Genomic DNA, 23,368 nt, shown 5'->3' on the forward strand with positions numbered 1-23,368 from the left:
CATCTCCAGAGCAAGGAGGCATCCCCAAGACATCGGAAATCTCGGCAAGCATCGCTTCTTCCCTTTCTTCTCATATCAAGGGTTGTAAGTATGTTCTTCTTTATGTTTTGGGTTTGTTCTTCCCCCACAATGGAGTAGACATCCTCTTCTAGGATTAGGAAGTATTTGTAATATGATGGAGATGCAGAACTATGTAGATTCGCTATATTTCTATTCAATGACTTGTTAATGCCTTGTTCATGCTTGATGAGTTGTGAATGTGACATGCCTATATTTCTATGCTTTGATTGATTTATGTGGAGGATTGTTGATCCCGCAAGGGGATGCCTTAGAGCGTATTGACCAAGGTACCCTACTAACAGGGGTAACCCTTTCCGGACGTTTAAGACATTCCCTTAAAAGGAGAAACAATCCCTTAGGAACTGCTGTTCTCGTAGAGAGAGTGCTTTAGATCGTATAACCAAGGGGCCCTAGCAAGGGTAACCCGTTCACGGACGTCTAGGACATTCCCTTGAAAGGAGAGGCAATTCCTCCATAAGGAAGTAGGTAATCGTACTAAACCTCTAGCCTTATCCTTATTGTTATTTACTAGATGTGTATCCCAGTGATCTACCGAGGTACCCTCGTGACAGGGGGGTTAACCGTTACAGGATTTCACAGGAATCGTCTCTACGTGATACTTAGGGATACCGACCAATTTAACTTCATGTAAGAGCATATGGACATAGAGGATAGAAACTAAGCAATCCATGTAGTATCTTCTAGTATTATAATGAAATCGAAATCCTAGAGTCCCTTTTCCGAAGCTCAATTCCTTCAAAGGTCAATTCTCTCTCTCCTCTTTCTTCTTCTTAAACTTCTCCTTCTCTCTTAAATCACTCTCGTTAGTTTGCAAGCACCAAAGTCAACTTTCGACCGTCTAGATAACTCACTTTGTGACATCTCTAGTGCTTAATCAACAATCCTTGTGGATTCGACAAATCTTATATATTACTGACGACGAAGTCATACACTTGCAGTTGCGTAACACCAGTCGATGACACACAACACGCACGATTGTTACGACCTGACACCAATTGCGAGTAGACCGGCTACACGGGGATATCGCTGTCGATCACCATCTCCTGATCGGATGATCGATGCCATAGGCGCCGATCAACCGAGCCAAGGGATGAAGAAAGAACAACGACCGAACCACGCCATCATCAGCCTCAGCTGAGGAACAACACTAGTCCGGTTCGAGCTTCCGCTGAATGGAACATACCTTCGGCTTGAGAGGAAGAAAACAGGAGCAATGCCACTCGGGGAGAGATTGGAATGATCGCCTGTGGGCCGACCGACGGTGATTCAAACCGAGCAAGGAAGTCACACGCTTGACGTCTAGAAATACATGCTGTTGGATGCAGCAAGGAGAATGCCAAGGGGCTTGAGATCAATTTCCCCAAGACTTGGAGGGAGTAGAGATCCCTCACGACAACGTCTTGATCATCCGAGCGGTAATATCTAATTATACTATTTACTGAACCTTTGTTAATACAAAAAGTTCTGTGAATATTAAATTCAAGAAGGCGTTCGATCAGCTGCAAATTGACTGAAGCGAATTGCAGCCAATGGCGACCACACTTTACGGGTTCACAGGCAATGAAGTATTGTCGATCGGCCAAGTTCGGCTTGCCATATCGCTCGGAGAGGAGCCGCTCAAGAGGACAAAAACCACAAACTTTATTATGGTGGACGCGTCGTCTGTTTGCAATGTTATATTGGGTCGATCGACCCTTAACAAGTTTCGAACAGTGGTGTCCATTTTTGCCAGAAGATCAAGTTTTCGATGGACAACAAGGTGGACGAAGTTAAAGGTGATCAGCTGACCGCTCGACGATGCTACGTCAGATGGTTAAGTTCGAAGCAAGAGCCACGAGGAATATCCCATGCATGGAAGTAAACGTTATCAGGGAAGAGCCTCCCGTACTGGTCTATAAGGAAAAGGAGGAAATCTAGATCCATCTTATCCAGTCGGAAGCCATCACTTTCAACGCCACTGACTTGACAGAGGAGAAGAAGGCAAAGCTGGTTACCTGCCTTAGGCGAAATCACGATGTGTTCGCTTGGTCGACCCACGAGCTCTTGGGCATCTTACAAAGTGTAGCTCAGTACGAGCTTCACGTCCGATCGGACGCTCGACCGGTAAAGCAGCGGAAGAGGGACTTCAGTGCAGAGCAGAACCAGATCATCCGGGCGAAGATAGAAAAACTATCGGAAGCTTGGCACATTCGCGACATTTAATTTCTGAGCTGGCTTGCCAACGTCTTGCTGGTCTCCAAGCCGGGAAACAAATGGCGAGTCTGCATCGATTTTTACGATCTGAACAAGGCTTGCCCGATGGACTTCTATCCCATACCCAGGATAGACCAGATAGTGGACCCCACGGTGGGTTGCGAGCTGATCTACATGCTCGACGCATACCAAGGTTACCATTAAGTGCCGCTCGTCCGAGAGGATCAAGAGAAGGTCAACTTCATCATGACCGACGGGATGTACTATTACAACGTTATGCCTTTCGGATTGAAGAATGTCGGCGCCACCTACCAGAGACTAATGAACAAGGTATTCCAAAGGCACATCAGACGCAATATGGAGGTATATGTTGATGACATATTAATAAAATCCCTCCGAGCTATTGACCTTTGTGCAAACATCGAAGAAACTTTCCGAACTTTGAGGGCATATGAAATAAAGCTGAATCCGAACAAGTACATGTTCGGAGCAAAGAACGATCGCTTCCTCGGATACATCGTCACTGAATGGGGAATCGAGGCGAATCCAAGCAAGGTGAAGGTACTGCAAGACATATCCCCGCCCCGCAACTTGAAGGAGGTCCAATGACTGACTGGACGAATTATTGCACTATCAAGATTCATCTCCAAATCATCCGATCGGAGTCGTCCGTTCTTCAAGATACTATGCCGAGCGACTAAGTTCCAGTGGGACGCGGAATGCGATAAGGCACTGGAAGAGCTCAAGAAGTACCTTACCTCCTTGCTTGTGTTGGCCAAGTCCATCGCTGGCGAGCTGCTATGGATTTACTTGTCATCCACCAAGTATGTGATTGGCTCGGCGTTAGTGCGCCAGAATCGCTCTGAGCAACAACTTGTATATTTTCTGAGTCATATATTAAAATATGTAGAGTCTCGCTATACTAGTCTTGAAAAATTGACTTACGCGCTAGTACTCGCTGCTCGGATACTCCGTCCGTACTTTCTATCACATCTGATCGTCGTGATGACGAACAACACCTTGGGAAGAGTCCTTAAGCCAGAGACATCCGGACAGCTGATCAAATAGACAACCAAGCCGAGCGAGTTTGACTTATAATATCAGCCCCGGACGACGAGCAAGGCCTATGTCTTAGCTGATTTTGTCACTGAGGTCCAGAACGCCGAGTCGGATGCGACTTGGAAAATATATGTAAACGGATCGTCCACTCGGCAAAGTAGCGAGATCGGTATTCTCTTGATTTTGCCATAGGAGGACAGGATGCAATCGTCCGTGCGGCTAGATTATCGAGCTACAAATAATGAAGTTGAGTACGAGACCTTGATAGTCAGCTTGCAGGCGACTCGGCATGTCGAAGTTGTAAAGGTCCTTATCCACTCGGATTCTCAGTTAGCCGCACAACAACTATTGGACACCTTTGAGATAAGCAACGCATGACTCAAGCTATATGTTGAAGCTTTTGAGAAGCTGAAAGTCAGTTTTCAAGAAGTGGTTATCCATAAGATTCCTCGATTAGACAACTAGGCCGCAGATGAGTTGGCTAAGTTAGTCAGTTCATTGTCGACGATCGTGATAGAACAGTCGATTGATCAGGTCTCACTGATGGCACACATCGACAGGATCGACAGAATAATCTTTTCGAGCAATTGGAGGACTACATTGATAGAGTATCTTCGATTGGGTAGCATTCTGGCTAACTAGGAAGAAGCCTGCCTGTTTAAAAAGAGGGTCGGATGGTTCACTCTGATCGGGGACCAACTATATAAAAAAGCTTTCTCAAGGCCGCTGCTCAAGTGTGTCGGATCGGAAGATGCGGAATACATCCTTTAAGAAGTACATCAAGGCTCCTGCAGAAGTTATTCGAGCGGCAAATCGCTGGCCCGAAAGATCTTATTGGCGGGATTTTTTTAGCCTACATTGCAAGATGATGCCGCTCGGATAGTGGTCACCTGTCTATCGTGTCAAAAATATCACAACATCTTGCACCAACCGACCGAGGAGATGAAGACATCCATGGTATCTTGTTCGTTTGACCAATGAGGCATGGATATTGTTGGTCCATTTCCAATAGCAATCGGTCAGTGCAAATTTCTACTTGTCGCAGTAGATTATTTTTCAAAGTGGGTGGAGGCGGAGCTACTAGCTAAGATAACCGAACACATGGTCATCAAGTTTACATGACAGAGCATCTTGTGCCAGTTCGACATCCCTTACCGGTTCGTCTCAGACAATGGACGACAGTTTGCAGGACAGAGGCTCAGGGAGTGGTGCGAATGCTATGACATTGTGCAAGCTTTCACCTCGGTGGCCTACCCCCAAAGCAACGACCAGACGGAGGTCACCAACTTTAGGGTTACAGTCTCGGCTCGACCACGTTGGGTTGATGAGCTCCCTAGCATACTGTGGGCTTATCGCACTACACCAAGAGAGGCGATCGACGTCACACCGTTCCATCTGGTGTATGGCGGTGAAGCGGTGGTTTCAGTGGAAGTCGGAATAGAGCTCGATCGGGTGCAGCTCTATGACAAGGGGAACGTCGAGTAGAGACTCATGGAGCTCGATTTGGTAGATGGAGCCCGAGATAAGACCGTCGTCTGGTTCATGACGTACAGGCAGCGAATGAAGCAAAATTACAATTGGAGGGTGATCCCAAGGTCATTCCAGGTCGGCAAACTGGTGTGGAAAAGAATAAAATCGGTTGGTGACATCATCAAGCTGGAAGCCCCATGGGGAGGTCCTTTTGAAATTATTCAGAAGCTCCGCTCGAGCCTACTACCTGCAGGACGAGGACGGGAGAAAGCTCGAGCGACCCTGGAGCGCGAACCATCTCTAGCCCTATAGGGCTGGGTGAGAGGTGCGTGGTTAAATCCGGATGTACTTGTGTAAGTGTATGTCTTGTGGATGTATGAAGACAATGAATAAAAATCTCAAGTGTTCTAGACTCTTGTGTCATTCGCCCAAGTTAAAAGTCGAGCGACGACTATAAACCCTATTCTTCGTCAACAGTTGAGCGACGACTATAAACCCTTATCTTCGTCAACAGTTGAGCGGCGACTATAAACTCTTGTCTTCGTCAACAGTCGAGCGACGACTATAAATCCTCGTCTTCATCAACAGTCGAGCGGTGACTATAAAATTCTAGTCTTCGTCAACAGTCGAGCGACGGCTATAAACTCGTGTCTATTACAAATAACAATCAAGCGACGACTCTAAAACCAAGCTGATGATGAATAAAGCCGAGCAGCCTCCATGGAGCCCAAAAGTTAAAGTAACAGGTCGAGTAGTGACTAAAGCAGAGACGCCTCGCTAGATATAGTTGTCCGACCTATGTTGGAATGAGCATTCGGACGTCTCAGAGATTAGTTACACCGACGATCGGGAAAGGAATAAATTATACTTAGAGAAATTTCACAAAACGCTTAGTACACAATCCATTTGAGCCGAACGGCGAGGAGTGAAGGAGGGTTTGCAAAATTTAACAAAGTAAAGCAACGCCGAACGGCAGGGTGCGAAGAAGTGTTTTTAAATCTAGCGAAGTGAAGAGGCGTTGAAAGACAATGCATAAGGGAACACTTGCAAAAAAAAAAAAAAAAAAATTGAAGAAAGATGCGTCGAACGGGCGATCATGCATTGAAACTTAGAAATTTTTTACAATGCATCAGGAGACAGTACAGAAGGCCTGCAGAGCATGGAGGGGGATCACTCGAGATAATCCAACACGCCGTCTAGCAGTGACTCGGTCAACTTCTCTTGATTGATGATTTTGTTAGTCATTGCGGATGATAGATAGCCGTCGTCTTTCAGCGGTCGAGGGTCCCATCAATACCGAAGTTGAAGAGGTGGAATGCGCGGTCCATGAGCAGGTCGTTGAAGGCGTCTAAGCGGAGATAATCCCGCTTGAGGACTTCAAAGCGACTGGGCTCTCCATCTTGATAACTATATAGGGTCGATCGAGAGGACTCCAATTTGGCCTAAACTGAGGCCAAGTCAGCATCCTTGGCGACGAGCTGGACCTTCGCCACAGCTTCCTCTGCCGATCGACCCTCCCGTTCAGCATTCAACATGGTCTCTACCTCCTTCAGATTCTGAACCAGGACCCAAGCCTCTTTATTTTTAATATCCAAGTCCTCAATGGCTCAGAGTTTCCTGGCGTTGGCCGAATTGATCTTCGACTCAAAGAAGCTGTCTTGTTTGTTGAGCCTCGCCAGTTGGGAAACCTATTTGGCGTTCTTGCTCCTTTCCTCCTACAGCAGCTCAGAGCTCTTCTGCAGATTGACCTTTAGCTGAGCGGCCTCAGCGATCAACTGTTCAAGTTGAGCATGGGAGGCTTCAGAGACGCCCTCTGGGCGCGTAGCTGTTGGATTTCGTGCTCCAAAAATGGTAGCCTTTGGCACATGGCCAGACTCTCGACCGAATACTATAGTGGCAATAAAATTATAAGTGCTGAGCGGGATATAAGCAAGTATATCTAGACACAATATACATACCCCGGTGGTCATCCGGGTGTGGTTGTCCGCTAGTTCCCTCGGAGAGATGACCGTCGCGCGGGCCCTAGCATCGGCCCACACTTGTGCTAATGGCCCTTGGTTCTGAATTTAGTGCTCAGGAGAAAGGGCCTCAGTGTTGCCCGGTTGACGCCATTCAGCAATGGGTAAATGGATGATGGTCGTTATATGCCTCTGGTCGCTTGGACTAGAGGGCTTCGAAATCGCTTTGCCTGTAGACTTGGGCATCGGGGACGGTCGGATGATGGATACTTGTGTTGTCAGCAAGGATTGTGGTGGCATGAATGTGATCGACGGTGCACAGATATTCCCCGACGGCAGCCTGGACAGTGAAGGCATTCGATCGGATGATATTGAAGTATGTGTTGTCGCAGCGGGGGGTCGACAAGAGGAGGGTTAATTGCCTATATAAGATAAAATAGAAAAACCCTTTTTGTTCTTTCAAAATAGATTAGCATCACGATAGCACAATTATAATAACAATAAATGAACAACTAATAAAATAAAGAATAGATAAAAGGCCAAAGGTTTATTTGGTTACAACCTAAGTGGTTGTTAATCTAAGACGTTGAAAAGCACTAGCAGATCTCCTTTGTTGAAGGCGGAGAAGTCTTTTACACACTTTGAACTCTCAGAAAGTTGTTAGGAAACGAATAAAGAAGTTGTTATCTATTTCCTAGTCCAGGAGTCTTTTTAGTCCTTGGAAAATCTTATTCGAAGTTGAAAGGCGCCTCCAACGAGGCAAGCGAAGATATTTACCAACGGTTACTTTTGCCCAGTGTAAGGCGCCTTCAAGTAGTTGAAGGCACCTTCTATAAAGACTCGAATGTGCCTTCAAGAGATTAAAGGCGTCTTCCACCAGAAAGACGCGAGGGCACCTCCTACAGATTTGGAGGCACTTTCAGTAGCTCTGTTTGCTCTTTCGCTGCTCCGATCATCTGAGTGATTTCGTTCATCCGAAATTAGGCTCACTCGGACCCATCTTCTGACCTCTTCCTTGAGTAGACTTCCTCCCCGGCTTCTCGTCCCTCGAATGTCGCGCGCGTTCTTCTTATCCACCGGTGTACTCTTTCGTAGCATTTCGTCTCTCGGATGCATCGAACCCGTTGGCTCCTTTCCCGTGCCACCCTTCTCACTAGCTCGTCTTCCGCTCGACTTCTTGTGTTCCTAAGCTTCTGCGCACTTAGATGCAAGGATCAAATACAATAGGGCACAACTGAACTTGGTTAAACATATCAAAACCATTCTGGGGTTCTAACAATATTGAGTGCCGTAGCTCCTTGCTCGAGAAGAGCAAGCGTTGATGTCTCACCCCGCTCGGATGATGGGCGAGAATAGGTATGGGTCGGGGTTTGCAGGGCAGAAGTGGCGGAGCGGGAGGAAGCTTCCTCATGGTGCTTCTTGCGTCGTATTAGAGGCTCTCCGAAGGTAGCTGACTCTGAGGCCACCGCAATCGATAACATGGAAGGCTATTCGGGAGGCAGTTCAACTGTAGCGGCCGCGGCTCCGCTAGCCGCTGTCTGACTCGCTCTGCCTTTGCTGGTCCGCACATGTGTGCCTCCCGCCTCGTCGAGCGGATCGTCAGTGTGGGTGACCGGCTATAGGCCGCGACTCTCCAGATCGGCCACGCCTGCAGCTTTGATTTCTGCATCTGCAAGCTTGTTCTTGCAGGCCAAACATGCCCTCAACATGATTTGGACTGCAAAAAAAGGGAAAAAATCATTTAGATTTAAAGATGAGGAGAAGAAGTAACATACCTAGGCTGGACGACAGTCGCGTGTAGCTCAGGCTCAGTCCGAACACGTATAGGATGCTCTCCAACAGCAGCCGGTGGATGTAATACTTCTGACCGGCCAAATTGGAAGCTGCTTGGAGATAATACGATTGACTTTGGTATCTCCCGAGTGATGGTGGCTGCATCACTTCCATCTGCCAGTCGGTCAGGAAGTCTAGCCGAACAGGAAAGTGAATAAAGAAATAGTGTTTCCTCCTGTGCTTATTGGAGGTTGGTATTTTGTCAAAGAAGACTGAAGAAGATGAGTCCACTCGGGCTTAGAATAAAAAGGTGACAAGCTCAGATAATTTAGGATAATAAAAGTAATGGAAGACCCAAGGCTTTAAAGGGATGTCGTGCAGGCAGAATAATACTACTACCCTACATAGCAACCTAAAAGAGTTCGGAATCAGTTGGTGCAGGGATATAGGAAAATATTTACAGACGATAGAAAAGAAAGGATGAACAGGAAATCGGAGATCGACGTAAAACTGGTCCTTAAAGAAGGGCAAGAAGCCGACTGGAGGCTCATGGGGCTGGTCATATGCAGATGGAATGGCTATTTGATAGTCGTCAAGGAAATGGTAGGTAGATTTCATCTGGTCTATCTCGTCCCCATTAAATTTGGACGTGGTGGAAGTGTACCATAGCTTGGGGACGGGCACAAGCAGTTACGGAGAACCAGCCATCGAAAATAAGGAAAGCGAGAAGAAGCAAAGCACGAACGAAAGGAAGAGAGAAGGACCTTACCGAGAAAGGTCGCTGGAGAAAATGAGGAGGAGAAGCGTCGCTGAGAGTTTTCGATGACGAAAACGCAAGGCAATGACGACGGCGGGCAAATGAAGGTTTATAAACCTCACGGCATCGCCCAGAGTCGTCCGATCAAGGGTTGCGTAAAATTAGGATGAAATCTAGTAGTGGAATTTGAAAAGACGCTTGTCACATTACCAGTGGTCTATCACATTAAACCTACAGTAGCAAAAGGTAGGACATATGGCAGTCGGCCACGAGAGAGCATTAATGAATATTTAATTAAAAGGCATGGCCGCGTGCTTGGCCATAATGATCGAAGATTTACATAGTTTTTCAGAAATTTAAATGACGTTAGCCACTATGAATGAGCGCTCGTCCGTGAAAGCATAGAGAAATGAAAAAATTCGCTAAGTGCTGGCGTCAACACTCCTGATTGGCACAAATATCTTACTATGATATAGCCGAGCGACCGATCCACCACCAGACTTATGAGAAGCTCGGGACATAGAGAGGAATGATCGGTCGGTGAATTAGATCTCTGAGTCGATGATAGAATTTCGACGCTCAGTATATCCGAACGACGCTTGGGCTCAAGTTTATAAACTAAAGTCGAACATCGATTAGAAGATATGAGTCGACCAACATCCAAAGCACAGAGAGCATCCGATCAGAGGTCACCCGATGCAGTACTCGTCCAATCAGTCGGACTTGTAATCTTCTTCGACTAGACTTGAGGGGATGCGGTGATAAAAAGAGGCCCGCTAAGTGTGGGTCAAAGGAGGGAGATAACAGCCTACGTGGATATCAAAATCAAGGAGACCAACGCTAAAAGACCAATGGGCTCACCAAAAGGGGGTCGAGCGAAGCTCTACGATAATGGCCGATCGGACGTAAAGCTTCCGACCAACAAAGGACTGGTTCAAGCAGAACGCCCGTACATCCAAGGTCATGAGGCGCTCGTCACGGAGCAGAGGGCTGTTGTGACGACTGGAACGTTAGTCCGGTCAGGCGATAACAAGCTACTATACACAATCACCACAAGGAAGAACAGCAGAGGCTGACCGATCAGAGGAGTCTCAGTCAATCAGTCACCTCGCTCGACCAAACAGTGAGATCATTATCGTATCTCTCAATATCCTTTTGGGAGATAGTGCCATTGACACGCGACATAGTCAACAGGCGGATTGTACGATAGAAGCTTCTACTATATTGTCAGGGATATGCACGTCCTATTAAGGTATGGTGTCAGAGACACTTTTTTGAAAGATCCGTTTATAGGATAAATTAGAAAACGTGCCAACGACCAATTGGAGAACGTGCCCATGCCTCGAGAAGCATGCACATCGCCTACCAGGACACTATATAAAGGAGATTCATACATCGATGGAGGTACGCGTTATTCACTATTCATAAAAAATGTGGAACCGCCACATCAGCGGCCCCCTAGAGCCGGTCCCACGGATATGGAGGGAGGTAAATGCAGGTACACAGGTGGAAAGTGCATAGCGGAGACGTTAACCCCAGGCAGTGACACCCCGGGGATCGACCCCTGGACCTTTCAGCCACAGAACCATGCACTCCCCATCTGTGCTACGCCCTGGGGACACGTTATTCACTATTCATGTATGTATTTGTTGTTGCTCCGTCTTTTTCCTCTTTCAGTGAATGATTTGAGTGTCTGAGGGTCAATGCTGGAAACCCCTTCCCTGACTCAGTACTGACGTTTCTTGTGTTACAGAGTGGTACAGAGTTTACATTCAATCAACATAACAGCCACATCCCCAACTAATTATTGTTATAATTTTCTTATCGGATCAAGTATATTTTTATTTTTTAAACTATTATTTTTTATGTTATTATTGTAGCAATTAATCATAACTGCTATGTAATTATAGTAGTTATATCTGGTAGTTGATATATAATTATTGTAGTTACGATTTTTTTTTAATTGGTACAACTATACCGTTTTAGTTGTTACGGCGACGGAAGTCATTACACCCTAATGTTAACTTATGTTGATAAGAAGTCATGACACCATAATGTTAACTTATGTTGATAAGGATTAAAAATAAAATATCAGTTTTGATTTCTAGTTATTATGATCCGTGTTGATCAATAAGAATATTAGAGATAAAGTGTTAGTATAGATAAGAGTTAAAGTGTTTCTATAATATAATATTGGCTAGAGATTAAGTGTTCCTATTATAATTGTTATCAACTATTAAACTACAGTATTATTAATGATGATCATAATTGAAGTGTCTATTTTGAAATAATTATGAAATTATAATTGTTATAATTATAGTTGAAGTGTCTATTTTAAAGTAATTATGTAATAACAACGCTAAAATAAGAGTAATTTTGAAAGAAAAAACATATATTTGACGTGGATGGGGCGCTGTAGAGGTGTCATCCGGACCATTTCTATCATCACTTCTAAAACTAGAAAAACAAATTCTTTGAATCGCATTAAAATCTTATTGTACACATCTAAATTTGGTTATAGCCTTCTACTACTATAACCATAAATTATCAAAATATTTTAAATTTGCTTCGATTTCCATGATGATAAACTATAAAAAATTATGCATTTTAGCATGTTTTTTTTTTTTTTGTCAATTTTTGGTGGAAGTCCACCAAAGCAAACCCAAACTCAATAAAACTCGTCGCCGCTCCGACCATCTGCCCCTGGATCCTCCGCGAATCCAGCAAACCAAAATCCACGCCGCTGCAATGAACACGTGCGCGCAATAAACCCGTCCACGTATCTGTTCCAACTGCTGCATTTCCGACCTCTCGTTAAACACGTGCCACAGTACGGCGCCAGCTAACGAAGCAAGTAGACGACATGATCTGAAACCGTGATACTTGCAATGGGGCAAAATAAATAAATAAATAATAAGTCCGCACATTTAACATTATTGTAGAATCAGTGTTTTTTTAATAAAACTTATCAAATGAATATCTTATCATATATTTTATTTTGTTTTTTTTATTTTCAAGGTTATTATATTATCTACTTCATAATTATTACGAATAAAATATAATATTTCAGATCAAAATTATTATACATATAATATTATTATATCTAATATTTTTATATTTTACTTAAAAAATTTTAAACTCTATCAAAATTCCTTTTAAATTCTGTTAGTCACTATACAAATTACATAAACTACTTAGATAGTTGTTATAAATACTATAACAATATTATATTAGGTATTACAGTCTTGTAATAGCTTTTACCGTTCGACGGGTCATATGAACATGATAAGTGTACTTTGTAACCATTATAAAATATTAGTTAGTGTAACAATAATAAAATATTAGTTACTATAATATGATAGTAATTATGATTTTATTATTATATGATAGTTATATAGCAGTTATAGTTTCATAATTGTTATAATATGAATATTGTTGAATAAGAGTAGTAATTATAAAATTATAATTGTTATAATTATGATAGTAACTATGAAATTGTAGTTTACACACATTAAATTCTAAATCGGCCAGTCAATTGTTTAAACAAGATAAGTCTGTGTTGTAATTATTTGCATTGTAACTGCTACGAAATTGTAACTGTTACAACGTGAATATTATTAAATAAGACAAGTCTGTGTTGTAGTAATTATGAAATTATAGCTATTATAACTACAATAGCAACTATAAAATCGTAGCTCATGTGCATTAAATTATAAATCAATCAGCCAATTTTATGAACATGATAAATTTATATTGTAACAACTACGAAACTGTAGTTACAGTCGTAGTTATAACTACAATTTTATAGGTTGCTACAACATGAATATTATCAAACAAAATAAATCTGTATTATAGTAGTTATGAAATCGTAACTATTATAATATTATAATAGTTAGTTTGGTAGCTGTTACAGTAAAACTTGTCTTGTTTATATAATAAACTGATCGGTTTAGTGTTCGATTAGGAATTAGTTGATAATAATATCGAATGTCATTTAGAGGAGCAAGGATTTTCTAGTCCATTTTTTTGTAAATCAGGAGATGATCCATAATATAATTGTGGTCAGATCACGATCGTGATGTGGTCGTTATTAATTACGATCTTTTTCTGGATTTACCTTTCCATCGAAATTATAGTTTGGATCAGGTAGACGGTCGGACTGTCGTGCGACGAGTGAGGGGCCGCCACTGGGTAACTTCCGGCTGTCTATCTCGATCCAAATTATAATATAAATGGGAAAATGAATCTAAAAATGAATCTAAAAACTGAATTACAACTAATTGTGACTAAATAGCCATCTCAAATCGACCGTAATTAATTATGAAATATCGCTTGGTAACAATGAACCAGGTAATTCGATTTGTATTTGAAGGGGATTCAGCGGTGAGCTGTAGTATTCATAAATATTAAAATAAAGACGCGTGCCATCTTAATGATTAAAAAAGGCGGAGTTTTTTTTTCCCAAGAAGGAACGCCCATTCGTTCGACGATTTGTTAAATGTGAGGCACTTGCCCCTTACGTTTGATTTGCCTCCACTTCCAACGATATCGGAGAATATTACTTCTCCTTCTTCCAGGATGGGATTCGCAGCCGCCATGTTTCTGCAACCTGTACAACTGAAGCAGCAGCAGCAGCAGCAGCAGCAGCAGCAGAAGAGCTCCTTGTTAGTCTTCAGTAGGCAGAGAAAAGGAAAGAGATCAATAGCTCCGGTAGGCCTTCTTTTCCTGCTTGCTCTGTTTCCAGCTGAAACTTTTGAAGTCCGCCGGCGATCGATGACCGGAAATAAATTAAACGAGGTGTACGTTTATTTCAGGTCGCGAGGCTGTTTGGGCGTTCGATCTTCGAGGCGTCGAAGCTGAAGGTGCTCTTCTTGGGGACGGAGGAGGAGGAGGAGCAGCCGGGGAAGCTCCCCAGGACCTACACGCTCACTCACAGCGACGTCACCTCCACGATCACCCTCGCCATCTCCGGCACCGTCAACAGCGCGCAGGCACGTACGATCTCGATCAATCGGTCAATCGATCGTATGGCTGTCGGTGATTGATGTGCGATCGGGTTTTGGTGCAGTTGCAGGGGTGGTACAACAGGTTGCAGAGGGACGAGGTGGTGGCGGAGTGGGAGGAGGTGCAGGGGAGGAGGTCGCTGCACGTGCACTGCCACGTCAGCGGCGGCCACGCCCTGCTGGCCCCGATCGCGGGGCTCCGCCGCAGCATCTTCCGCAGGGAGCTGCCGATGGTGCTGAAGGCGTTCGTCCACGGCGACGGCGCGCTGTTCGGCAGCCGCCCGGAGCTGGAGGAAGCCGCCGTGTGGGTCTACTTCCACTCCAACCTCCCCGAGTTCGACCGCGTCGAGTGCTGGGGGCCGCTCAGGGAAGCCGCGTCATCGGGGCCACCGTCGTCGCCGCCGCCTCGGGCGTCGGAGTGACCGCCGGAGGAACGGCCGCAGCGGTGGGGGGCGGAGTGCGAGTGCTGATTCCCTCCGGATTGCTTGATCACGTGGCAGTGTTAGAAATATTATGCGTCCTCGTCCCTTTAGATTTATTATGCGCCCGCGTTTCTTTATCTAATGGTTTATCAATTATTACATCATTAGGGAAAATATATTTATAATATGAAATGTAATATATTATAAAAATAGAAAAATATTTTTTTTATATTACGGTCCGTCCATATCATATGAATTCATATCAAATGTTTTAAAAGTTTATTAACTTGGTAAATATTATTCATCCTGTTCGAAGGCGCGAAGCTGAAAAACTAGAGAGATGATAATTTCATTAACTGGATGAAAGTCTCGCTCTCGGTAAAACAAAATTAAAATCAGGGAAGAGGTCCTTGACGTTGACCCTCTGATATTCAAATCAGAAACAAGCGAGGAAAATAGTAAGTACATAGGATAAAGATTTTTCTTGCCTTCTTCATCCCTGGCATGTCCTTTTTATACCTTTTCTGGCGACCCTTTATCTTCCCCTGTTTAATGATATTAATTACCGATAGTGGATATCTTTGTCTTGACTTCTTCTCATTCAATGATAGATGACATGTTCTATTTGATTTTCTCTTTCCTTTATTAATCATCCATTTTATTACTTTATTAAGTGTAGTATAATGCCAACGTCATTCTTCAAGCCAGACGAGTGGTCCGCACGGCTCGGGCTCCCGGCCCACGTAGCTTGTTCTCCCGCCAACCGGACTAATTATACTATTTATTCAGATGACTGATAGGATAATATGATGGACGATCGGACAAGGACCTCTCCGATCGGCCGATGTTCCGCTTCCTTAGTGTTGACCGTCTTGACTTTGACCTACTCCGTGGCAATTGACTCGTGCCAGGTAGGCTCTTGACCTCTCTAATCGGTCGATGATCCACTTCCCTGGTGTTGATCGCCTTGACTTGGACCTATTCCGTGGCAATTGACTTGTGCTAGGTAGGCACTTCCTTACCGCCGCATCATAAGCCTATCCTTCAAGTCTAGTCAAAGGACGCTGTAAGTCTGACTAACTGGACAAGATATCGTTGACGACTCTAAAGCCCATTCAACCCGAATGCTATAGTGTCCGGTCGGACTGTGCTCGATCTGTGATTGCTAGTTGGTCCACAGGTTGACGTCGCTAGGCTTCATTTCGCCATCGCTGGGTTCAGTCCTGTGGTTCGTTCCTCAAACCGATCGGAAGATGAGCAGCAACACTTGGCAAATTGTCTTCCGTTATATGTGTCCTGGGGAGAGTTCGATCATGGTTGACGTCATCCATATATCTCGAAGATCGTGCAAATCCTTGTTAATTATGGCCGAGCACGCGACCATGCCTTTTTAATTAAGTGCATTAAATGCTATCCGGTGACCACAGGACACGTGTCCCCTACTGCCGCCGCATGCTCGATGTGACAGGAGCGCATTCGCTGGCGACGAGACGCACGCCTTTTCAAAATCAACGGTTAGATTTATTTCTAGGTTTTCGTGATCTTGGATCGGACGGTTGAGGTCGATCGGCCGCGAGGTTTATAAACTCGCGTGCTTTGCCGTTTTCCTCACTTTGCATCTTCGTCTGTGTCAGTGAGAATCTCTGCGTTGCCGTGTTCTACGTCTTCTCCGGCGATCCTAGCAATCTTCCTAGTAAACTTTCGCTTCCATTCAATAGAATCTGTTCAGTGTTCGTAGCGTCTTTTCTCTCAATCGAACTTCGTGATTTTCCGTCGACTTTTATTTCCGATGGCAAGCTCCTCACAGCCTCCTGCCTCTGTCCCCGGGCTCTGGTATGCATCCCTTGAGTCCAAGTTTGACAGAGGCGATGCTGAGAGTTTGAGAGATGCTTTTGAAATTTCCTCTGATTATCAAATTGGCCTCCCCTCGATTTTCGACCGCCCGTACGAGTCGCTTCCGGGTTTCGTTTGCTTCTTTAGGGACCAATTTACCGTCGGTCTGTGGTTCTCGATCCACCATTTCTTCTCAGCCGTTTGTAAATATTTTCGTATTTATCTGCATCAATTAGTACCGAACTCCTTTCGACTTCTGTGCGGGGTTATCATTCTATTCTGCCTGCACGGCATAGCTCTTACTCCCCGACTCTTCTATTATTTCTATTATCTCAAATTGTCCGAGCCGGGGACTTTTCTCTTTCAAGCCCGAGTGGGCCTAGTTTTCTTTGACAAGATGTTGTCCTCCAACAAGCATTAGAGGAACTACTACTTTTTCGTTTGCTTTCTCAAGCGGTCGGACTTCCCGACCGGGTGGTAATTAGAGGTGCTGAATCTTTCAGAGCTCAAAAAAATACAAGAGCCGCTCAGATTATCTTCATGAGGCTTCCAGCTTGGCTGGTTAAAAATACCATATACACAAGTTGCTGTTGGACGGTGTCCTCTATGTATTTGGCTTGAGCCCGATCTGCACAAGACTTCCGTCTAGTCTAGGTACGCTTCTTCTTGATCTAACTTTTGAATCTAACTGATTTCTCCTTTTCTTTTGCAACCCAAGTTATGTTGCATGCACGTCTGACCGGCAAAGTCAAACTTGCAAATGCGGAGATAAACGCTGTGGCCGATGCCGAATTGGAGAGCCGCAGTTTGCTGCCAATTGGTTCACACGAGGATCCGCTCGGCGAAGAGAAAGGAACTCAAGTGTTGGGAAGCGACGTTGGAGGAAGCCTGCGGCGGCTGTCACAGCGGACCTTCTACCTGAACGGTTGTCCATGGTCCCGATAGTTGTCGCTTCAGAGTCGACAACTTCCGACGAGCCCCATCAACACCGCAAAAGGCGCCGAGCAGAAGGTTCCTCCCGAACTGCTACTTCTGTCCTATAGATCCCCACCACGACAGCTCTCAACCCCCATCCGAGCGAGGTGAGACTCCTCTTCCACCTCCATACGAGCGAGGTGAGACTCCTCTTCCACCTCCATCCGAGCGAGGTGAGTCTTCCTTTCCACATCCTGAGCAGAGCCTTAGGGAATTCCCTACGTCTCTGTCCTCTGACCTGACAACTTCACTGTCTGGGCTGCCTTAGGGTACTATCTGCTTGTCGCTGATCACCTTCATGCCCCCATCTATGCCTATAGCGCAAGTGTCCCACATCCAGTCGGTCTCCTCACAGTCCACCGGCCGGACGACTTCTGCACGTTCTGGCCCGAGCGACTAGAGATCAATAACGACAATTATCCACTTGCCAACTGACGAGTACCGCTATCTGGACGACCCAGCGCCCCTCACCCCCAAACATCAAATAAGAATACAAGGGTCGTTTGCACAGATATGGGCTAACGCCCGAGCCTCTGCGGCGGTGGTAGCTCCGGGAGAACTGGTGAACAACCACACCAAGTTGTCAACTAAGGTATGTTATCTTTTTCCCCTTTCTTTCGTCTGCTCAGTTTGTATAATGTTTAACGTTCTTTGCAGTATTGGGTGGAAAACCTAGCCATATGCCATAGGCTTGCTTACCTGGAGCGTGAAGTCCAGCAGCTCCATGCTTCGAGCGGCCAGTCATCTGCTTCTCAAGCACAATTGGAGCAGATGAATGTTGAGATGACTTAGTTAAGGGCCGATCTGAATAAAAGCTCTGAGCAGCTCGAAGCGGAGAAAGGTAAGAGCGCTGAGCAGGCGGTACAGTTGGCCCGACTTAATAAACAAGCAGCATCCTTTGAGTCCAAAATCCACTCGGCCAACACCAGGAAACTTCGAGCCATTGAAGATCTAAAGATAAAAAAACAAAGAATTTCATGTGTTGGCTCAGAATTGAAGGAGGCCGAGGCCAGCTTGAAGGACGAGCGGGATGGACGATCGACCGACCAGACCGCAGCGAAGACCCAGCTTGCCGCTAAAGATAAAGAGCTAGTCAAGTTGAAGGAAGAGCTGAAAGCTTTCCACGCGGCCTTAGAGACTTACCAGGGAGCAGACTGTTAGTCCGATGAAGAACAACCGTATTCTAATACCACTTGTTAGGATCAAAAGAATTCACATATTTCTATAATAATATAATATTGTCTACTTTGGGTCTAAACCCTTGTGGATTTATTTTTAAATTCTACCTAAAAGATCTCGTACCAATAAAAATATCTTTAATCTTTTAATCTATTATCTTTTCTATATATTTTCAATATAAAACTCTAATTATATTCTCAAAACACCTCAACTTTCATCAACCCAAATAAACTGTATCTTAACAGATATAATTCATAGTTGTTTAACATAAATACTTCAACTTTAATTAATACTAATAAATTATATTATAGTAGCTGTGAACTATTATTATTACAATAAGAACATTTCATTTCTAATCAATACTAATTAATATTATGTTATAATAACATTTCAACTCTGATCCATACTAATAACGTTGTGTTATCGTAATTATAATTCATAATTCTTATAATATAAATTTTTTTATCTTTGGTCAATATCATATTATAGTAAATTATAAAATATAACTATTATAATATAGATAATTTATTTCTAATCCACAGTAGTCAGTATTATATTGTTACAGCTACAAATTAATACGAGCTATAATTATGTAGTTGTAGCAGTTGTTATAATTACATATAATAACATTAACCATAAGGATAATTTTAAAAATAAAATATACACGCAATGCGATATCCCTCTGAGGATGAATGAAAACAAATCTCCTTTCAACCGTTCCAATAAAAAAATAACGGGTGCATGTGGTATACGTATTTTTTATTTTCATTTTCTGAATTGGAAAACACGTGTTTTCTGAAAAATAATATTTGATTTATGTTTTTTGTGCTTATTTTCTAAAAAAATAATTAGTATTTTTTAGAAAAATAGAAAATGACAAAAATTGTTTTCTATTTTTTAGAAAACATACATTTTATAAAAAATAAAAATGAAAAATACTTATACCAAACACTCCCAATATTTTTTAACTTTTGCTTATTTTGTTTTAAATTAACAAAAATACATTTTTATTTGTACATGCTTGTTGAGTAAACCGAGCCAAACTTTGTATAAAGTTTATTTGATAACATATAATAGAACCAAACTAATGTAAGTCTAATTTAAAATGAATTAAGTTATTAAAATAATTAATAAATTTAATAATTACATTTGGGTCATCTAGATATTATCAAACTCATTTAAAAAATAAACTACAACTTAAACAGGTGACTTGTCCTGTACTGTCTAATCATGCCGAGCATAAAAGATAGCCGACACCATATCACAATCCCAAGGTTGCAAAACTTATTGTATATTATGGCATTGTTTGCACATGTTATTTACATCAAACTTTAAATAATGCACTTGAAGTTAACCAGCTTATAAGTGTTTGGGCGTAAATGATGTGAATAGAAAAAAGATGAAAAAAAAAATTTATTTTGAATGAGATTTTAGTTTTATATTAGGAGTTTTAAGATAAATTAATTCGTTTATATTGATTCATATATTTTGTTGATATGAATAAATATATAAGAAGAGACTTTTTCTCATGCGTGAGTGCGCAGGGGATGAAAATTCAGGGTTCCAATTGCACTGAACCATGTTAACTCATGTGCGGGTACGACCTGCGCATGTCGAATACCGGACTGATCGAGGCAAAAAATGTTGAGTTTTTCGGGCCGCAAAAATCGCTTTTTGCGTTACGGAAATCCCGAAATTCTCACGCCACCGGATCCGTGCGAAGATTAAAATTTCGTAAAAACTTTCACGTACGAGTTTTCTAAGCCTAGATCTAAACTCGATCTACAAAGGAGAAGAGTTTTACCCTTGATGCGATGCCCTTCGCAATCCCGCTCGTCCAAGGTTCGCTGGATCTCGAGAGTATCAAAATAGATACTCCTCTATGTGTATCCACACAAGCAAGATATGGAGAAACCAAACAAAAAGGTGTGCTAGCACCTTTGAATGCTTCGGCCAAGGTGGAGGAGAGGGAGAGAAGAGAGAGCTTGAGGAAGAAGATGAGAGTTACACTAAGCACACAAGCACATTCAACACCCTTGAATGTGGCCGGCCACTAAAGGAGGAGTTTTTATACTCCATGGGATATCAAGAATCACAACTCTTGATCTCCCTCATGAGGTGGCACACACACATAAGCAACCATGATGATGTGGAGCATCATCATTGGTCCACTTTTTGCCAACTCACCAATGAGGTGGCAAATGGTCAAGTCAAACTTGACTCTTCATCTTCCTCTCAAATCAAGTCAAACTTGACCACTTTTCTCCCATGGTTGATCAAATCTAACCATTGGTTCAAGTCAATTTTAATTTAATGAATCTCTATTCATTGAATTAAATTGACTCAATGAGTCTAAATCGAAATTAGACTCATCTAACACATGAATCAAATTGAGTCCAACTCAATTAGCCTAATTTGGATTACTCTTTATCCAATTTGGTTCATCACATGAACCTAATCCTTTAGGTTCATCAAATGAACCTAATCTCCATCTAATTGCCTTTTGTGTGTGACCCTATAGGTTCTTATAACATTGACAATGCTCCTAAACCCATTTAGAAGCATAAGTAATGAGCGGTATCTAGCAACACATCATTACTACCCAAGTTATAAGAATATTGAGATCCAACATCACCTTGTGACTACTAATTGTGACTCTTCACAATATATGATAAGTGTCCTTCTATCCTTGACATCTAGATTGATCAATGTGAGGCATAGACCGTGTCATCCTCTAATCAATCTAAATCTTGAATCCCAAGTAGACTCACTCAATCAAATGAGTTCAACATCTCATATTGACTCATTTGGGCATGACCATGCACTTCGTGGTCTCACTCTATCAAGAATATCGATGTCACTCCCGTCATATAGGAGGGATAGATCTCATCTACATCACTTACATCCCTCCGCATAATTTGTTACATACCCAGTAATCGCCTTTATAGTCCACCCAGTTACGGGTGACGTTTGACGAAGCCAAAGTATGTAACTCCTTATGTAGGAAACCATGGTGACTTCAGGTCCAAGGACTAAAAGTCATACTAATAGTCACATGAGAAAGTATATGACACTTATATAACGATCCATGATACTTTCTCATGGTGGGTCATTCAGTATACATTCTCCAATGCATACTCATGTGTCAACTTGATATCTCCATATCCATGACTTGTGAGATCAAGTCATCGAGTTGACCTACATGCTAGTTTCGTCGCACTAACATTGTCCCTGAATGTTAATTCTTGACTTGGAATGATTAAGAGTAGTTCTCCCTATATCATCTCACTATCGATTCAACCAATCGATTGATATAGGTAAGAATCTTATACTCAAGGACGCTATTATACTTAGTTATTTGGCACCAATACAAGTAAGTATAATAACAAAAAACAAATACCTTTATTTATATACAAGAATATGATACAACGAGTCCATACAACAATCATCAAATGATTGGCTCTAGGGTTCTAACTAACAATCTCCCACTAGCACTAGTGTCAATCAGTGTAGGCTCTAAGGCCTAATGACCTAGTGTGACCATCATGCTTTCTCTGTGCCAAAGCCTTGGTCAAGGGATCTGCGATGTTAGCCTCTGTGGGTACTCTGCAAATCTTCACATCTCCTCTCTCGATAATCTCTCGAATGAGATGGAAGCGCCGTAGTATGTATTTGGTCCGCTGGTGTGAGCGAGGTTTACTTAGCCTGTGCTATTGCTCCATTGTTGTTATAATAGAGCTCTATGGGATCAGCTATGCTATGAACCACCCCAAGTTCAGTAATGAACTTGCGGATCCAAACTGCCTCCTTTGCTGCTTCTGATGCAGCAATATACTCGGCTTCTGTTGTAGAATCAGCAACTGTGTCCTGCTTCGAACTCTTCCAGCTCACAGCACCACCATTTATTCAAAACATGAACCCGGACTGCGATCGATAATCATCTTGGTCGGTCTGGAAGCTGGCATCACTGTAACCCTTTACAGCTAGCTCATCATCGCCTCCATATATCAAGAAATATTCTTTAGTCCTTCCCAAGTACTTAAGAATATTCTTGACGGCTATCTAGTGACTTTCACCTGGATCTGACTGGTATCTGCTCGTCATGCTCAAAGCATACGAGACATCAGGACGAGTACATAACATGGCGTACATGATAGATCCTATGGCTGAAGTATAAGGGATCTGATCCATGCGGTCTCTCTCCTCTCTAGAAACAGGACTTTGAGTTTTCAAAAGACTCACACCATGTGGCATCGGCAGAAATCCTTCTTGGAGTTCTACATGGCAAACCGAAGTAATACCTTGTCAATGTATGTACTCTGACTTAGGCCAAGCAATCGTAGATCTATCTCTATAGATCTGTATGCCTAAAATGCGGAATGCTTCACCTAAGTCCTTCATTGAGAAACAGGTCCCTAGGCAAGTCTTGACAGACTGCAATAAAGGGATGTCTTTCCCAATGAGTAGTATGTCATCCACATACAATATAAGGAAGACAACTGTGTTCCCTACAACCTTCTTGTAGACACAAGGTTCATCTTCATTCTTAATGAAACCAAACTGTTTGATTGCATCATCGAATCGAAGATTCCAGCTCCGAGAAGCTTGCTTTAGTCCATAAATGGACCTATGCAGCTTGCATACTCTGCCAGTATGCTGTGGATC

At 43.1% G+C, this 23,368-nt stretch overlaps 1 protein-coding gene across 1 annotated transcript; it reads left to right on the forward strand.

The window, feature by feature from the left end:
* The first annotated feature begins 13,783 nt into the window (after nt 1-13,783).
* Nucleotides 13,784-14,839, forward strand: LOC121983394 (protein STAY-GREEN, chloroplastic-like). The gene is made up of 3 exons (XM_042536332.1): nt 13,784-14,001; nt 14,106-14,282; nt 14,360-14,839. Exons 1-3 carry the CDS (start codon nt 13,870-13,872, stop codon nt 14,714-14,716), a joined length of 666 nt encoding a protein of 221 aa, XP_042392266.1. The 5' UTR covers nt 13,784-13,869; the 3' UTR covers nt 14,717-14,839.
* The last annotated feature ends 8,529 nt before the right edge of the window (nt 14,840-23,368 follow it).

This window comes from Zingiber officinale, chromosome 5A (assembly GCF_018446385.1).
Source record: "Zingiber officinale cultivar Zhangliang chromosome 5A, Zo_v1.1, whole genome shotgun sequence".
Taxonomy (NCBI): Eukaryota; Viridiplantae; Streptophyta; class Magnoliopsida; order Zingiberales; family Zingiberaceae; genus Zingiber; species Zingiber officinale.

Excerpts from the sequence above, each read along its gene's own strand:
- LOC121983394 (XM_042536332.1), top strand. The coding sequence starts at position 13,870 with ATGGGATTCGCAGCCGCCATGTTTCTGCAACCTGTACAACTGAAGCAG. Across the intron at positions 14,002-14,105 it reads GAAAGAGATCAATAGCTCCG|GTCGCGAGGCTGTTTGGGCG; the intron begins GTAGGCCTTCTT and ends CGTTTATTTCAG. Across the intron at positions 14,283-14,359 it reads GCACCGTCAACAGCGCGCAG|TTGCAGGGGTGGTACAACAG; the intron begins GCACGTACGATC and ends GTTTTGGTGCAG.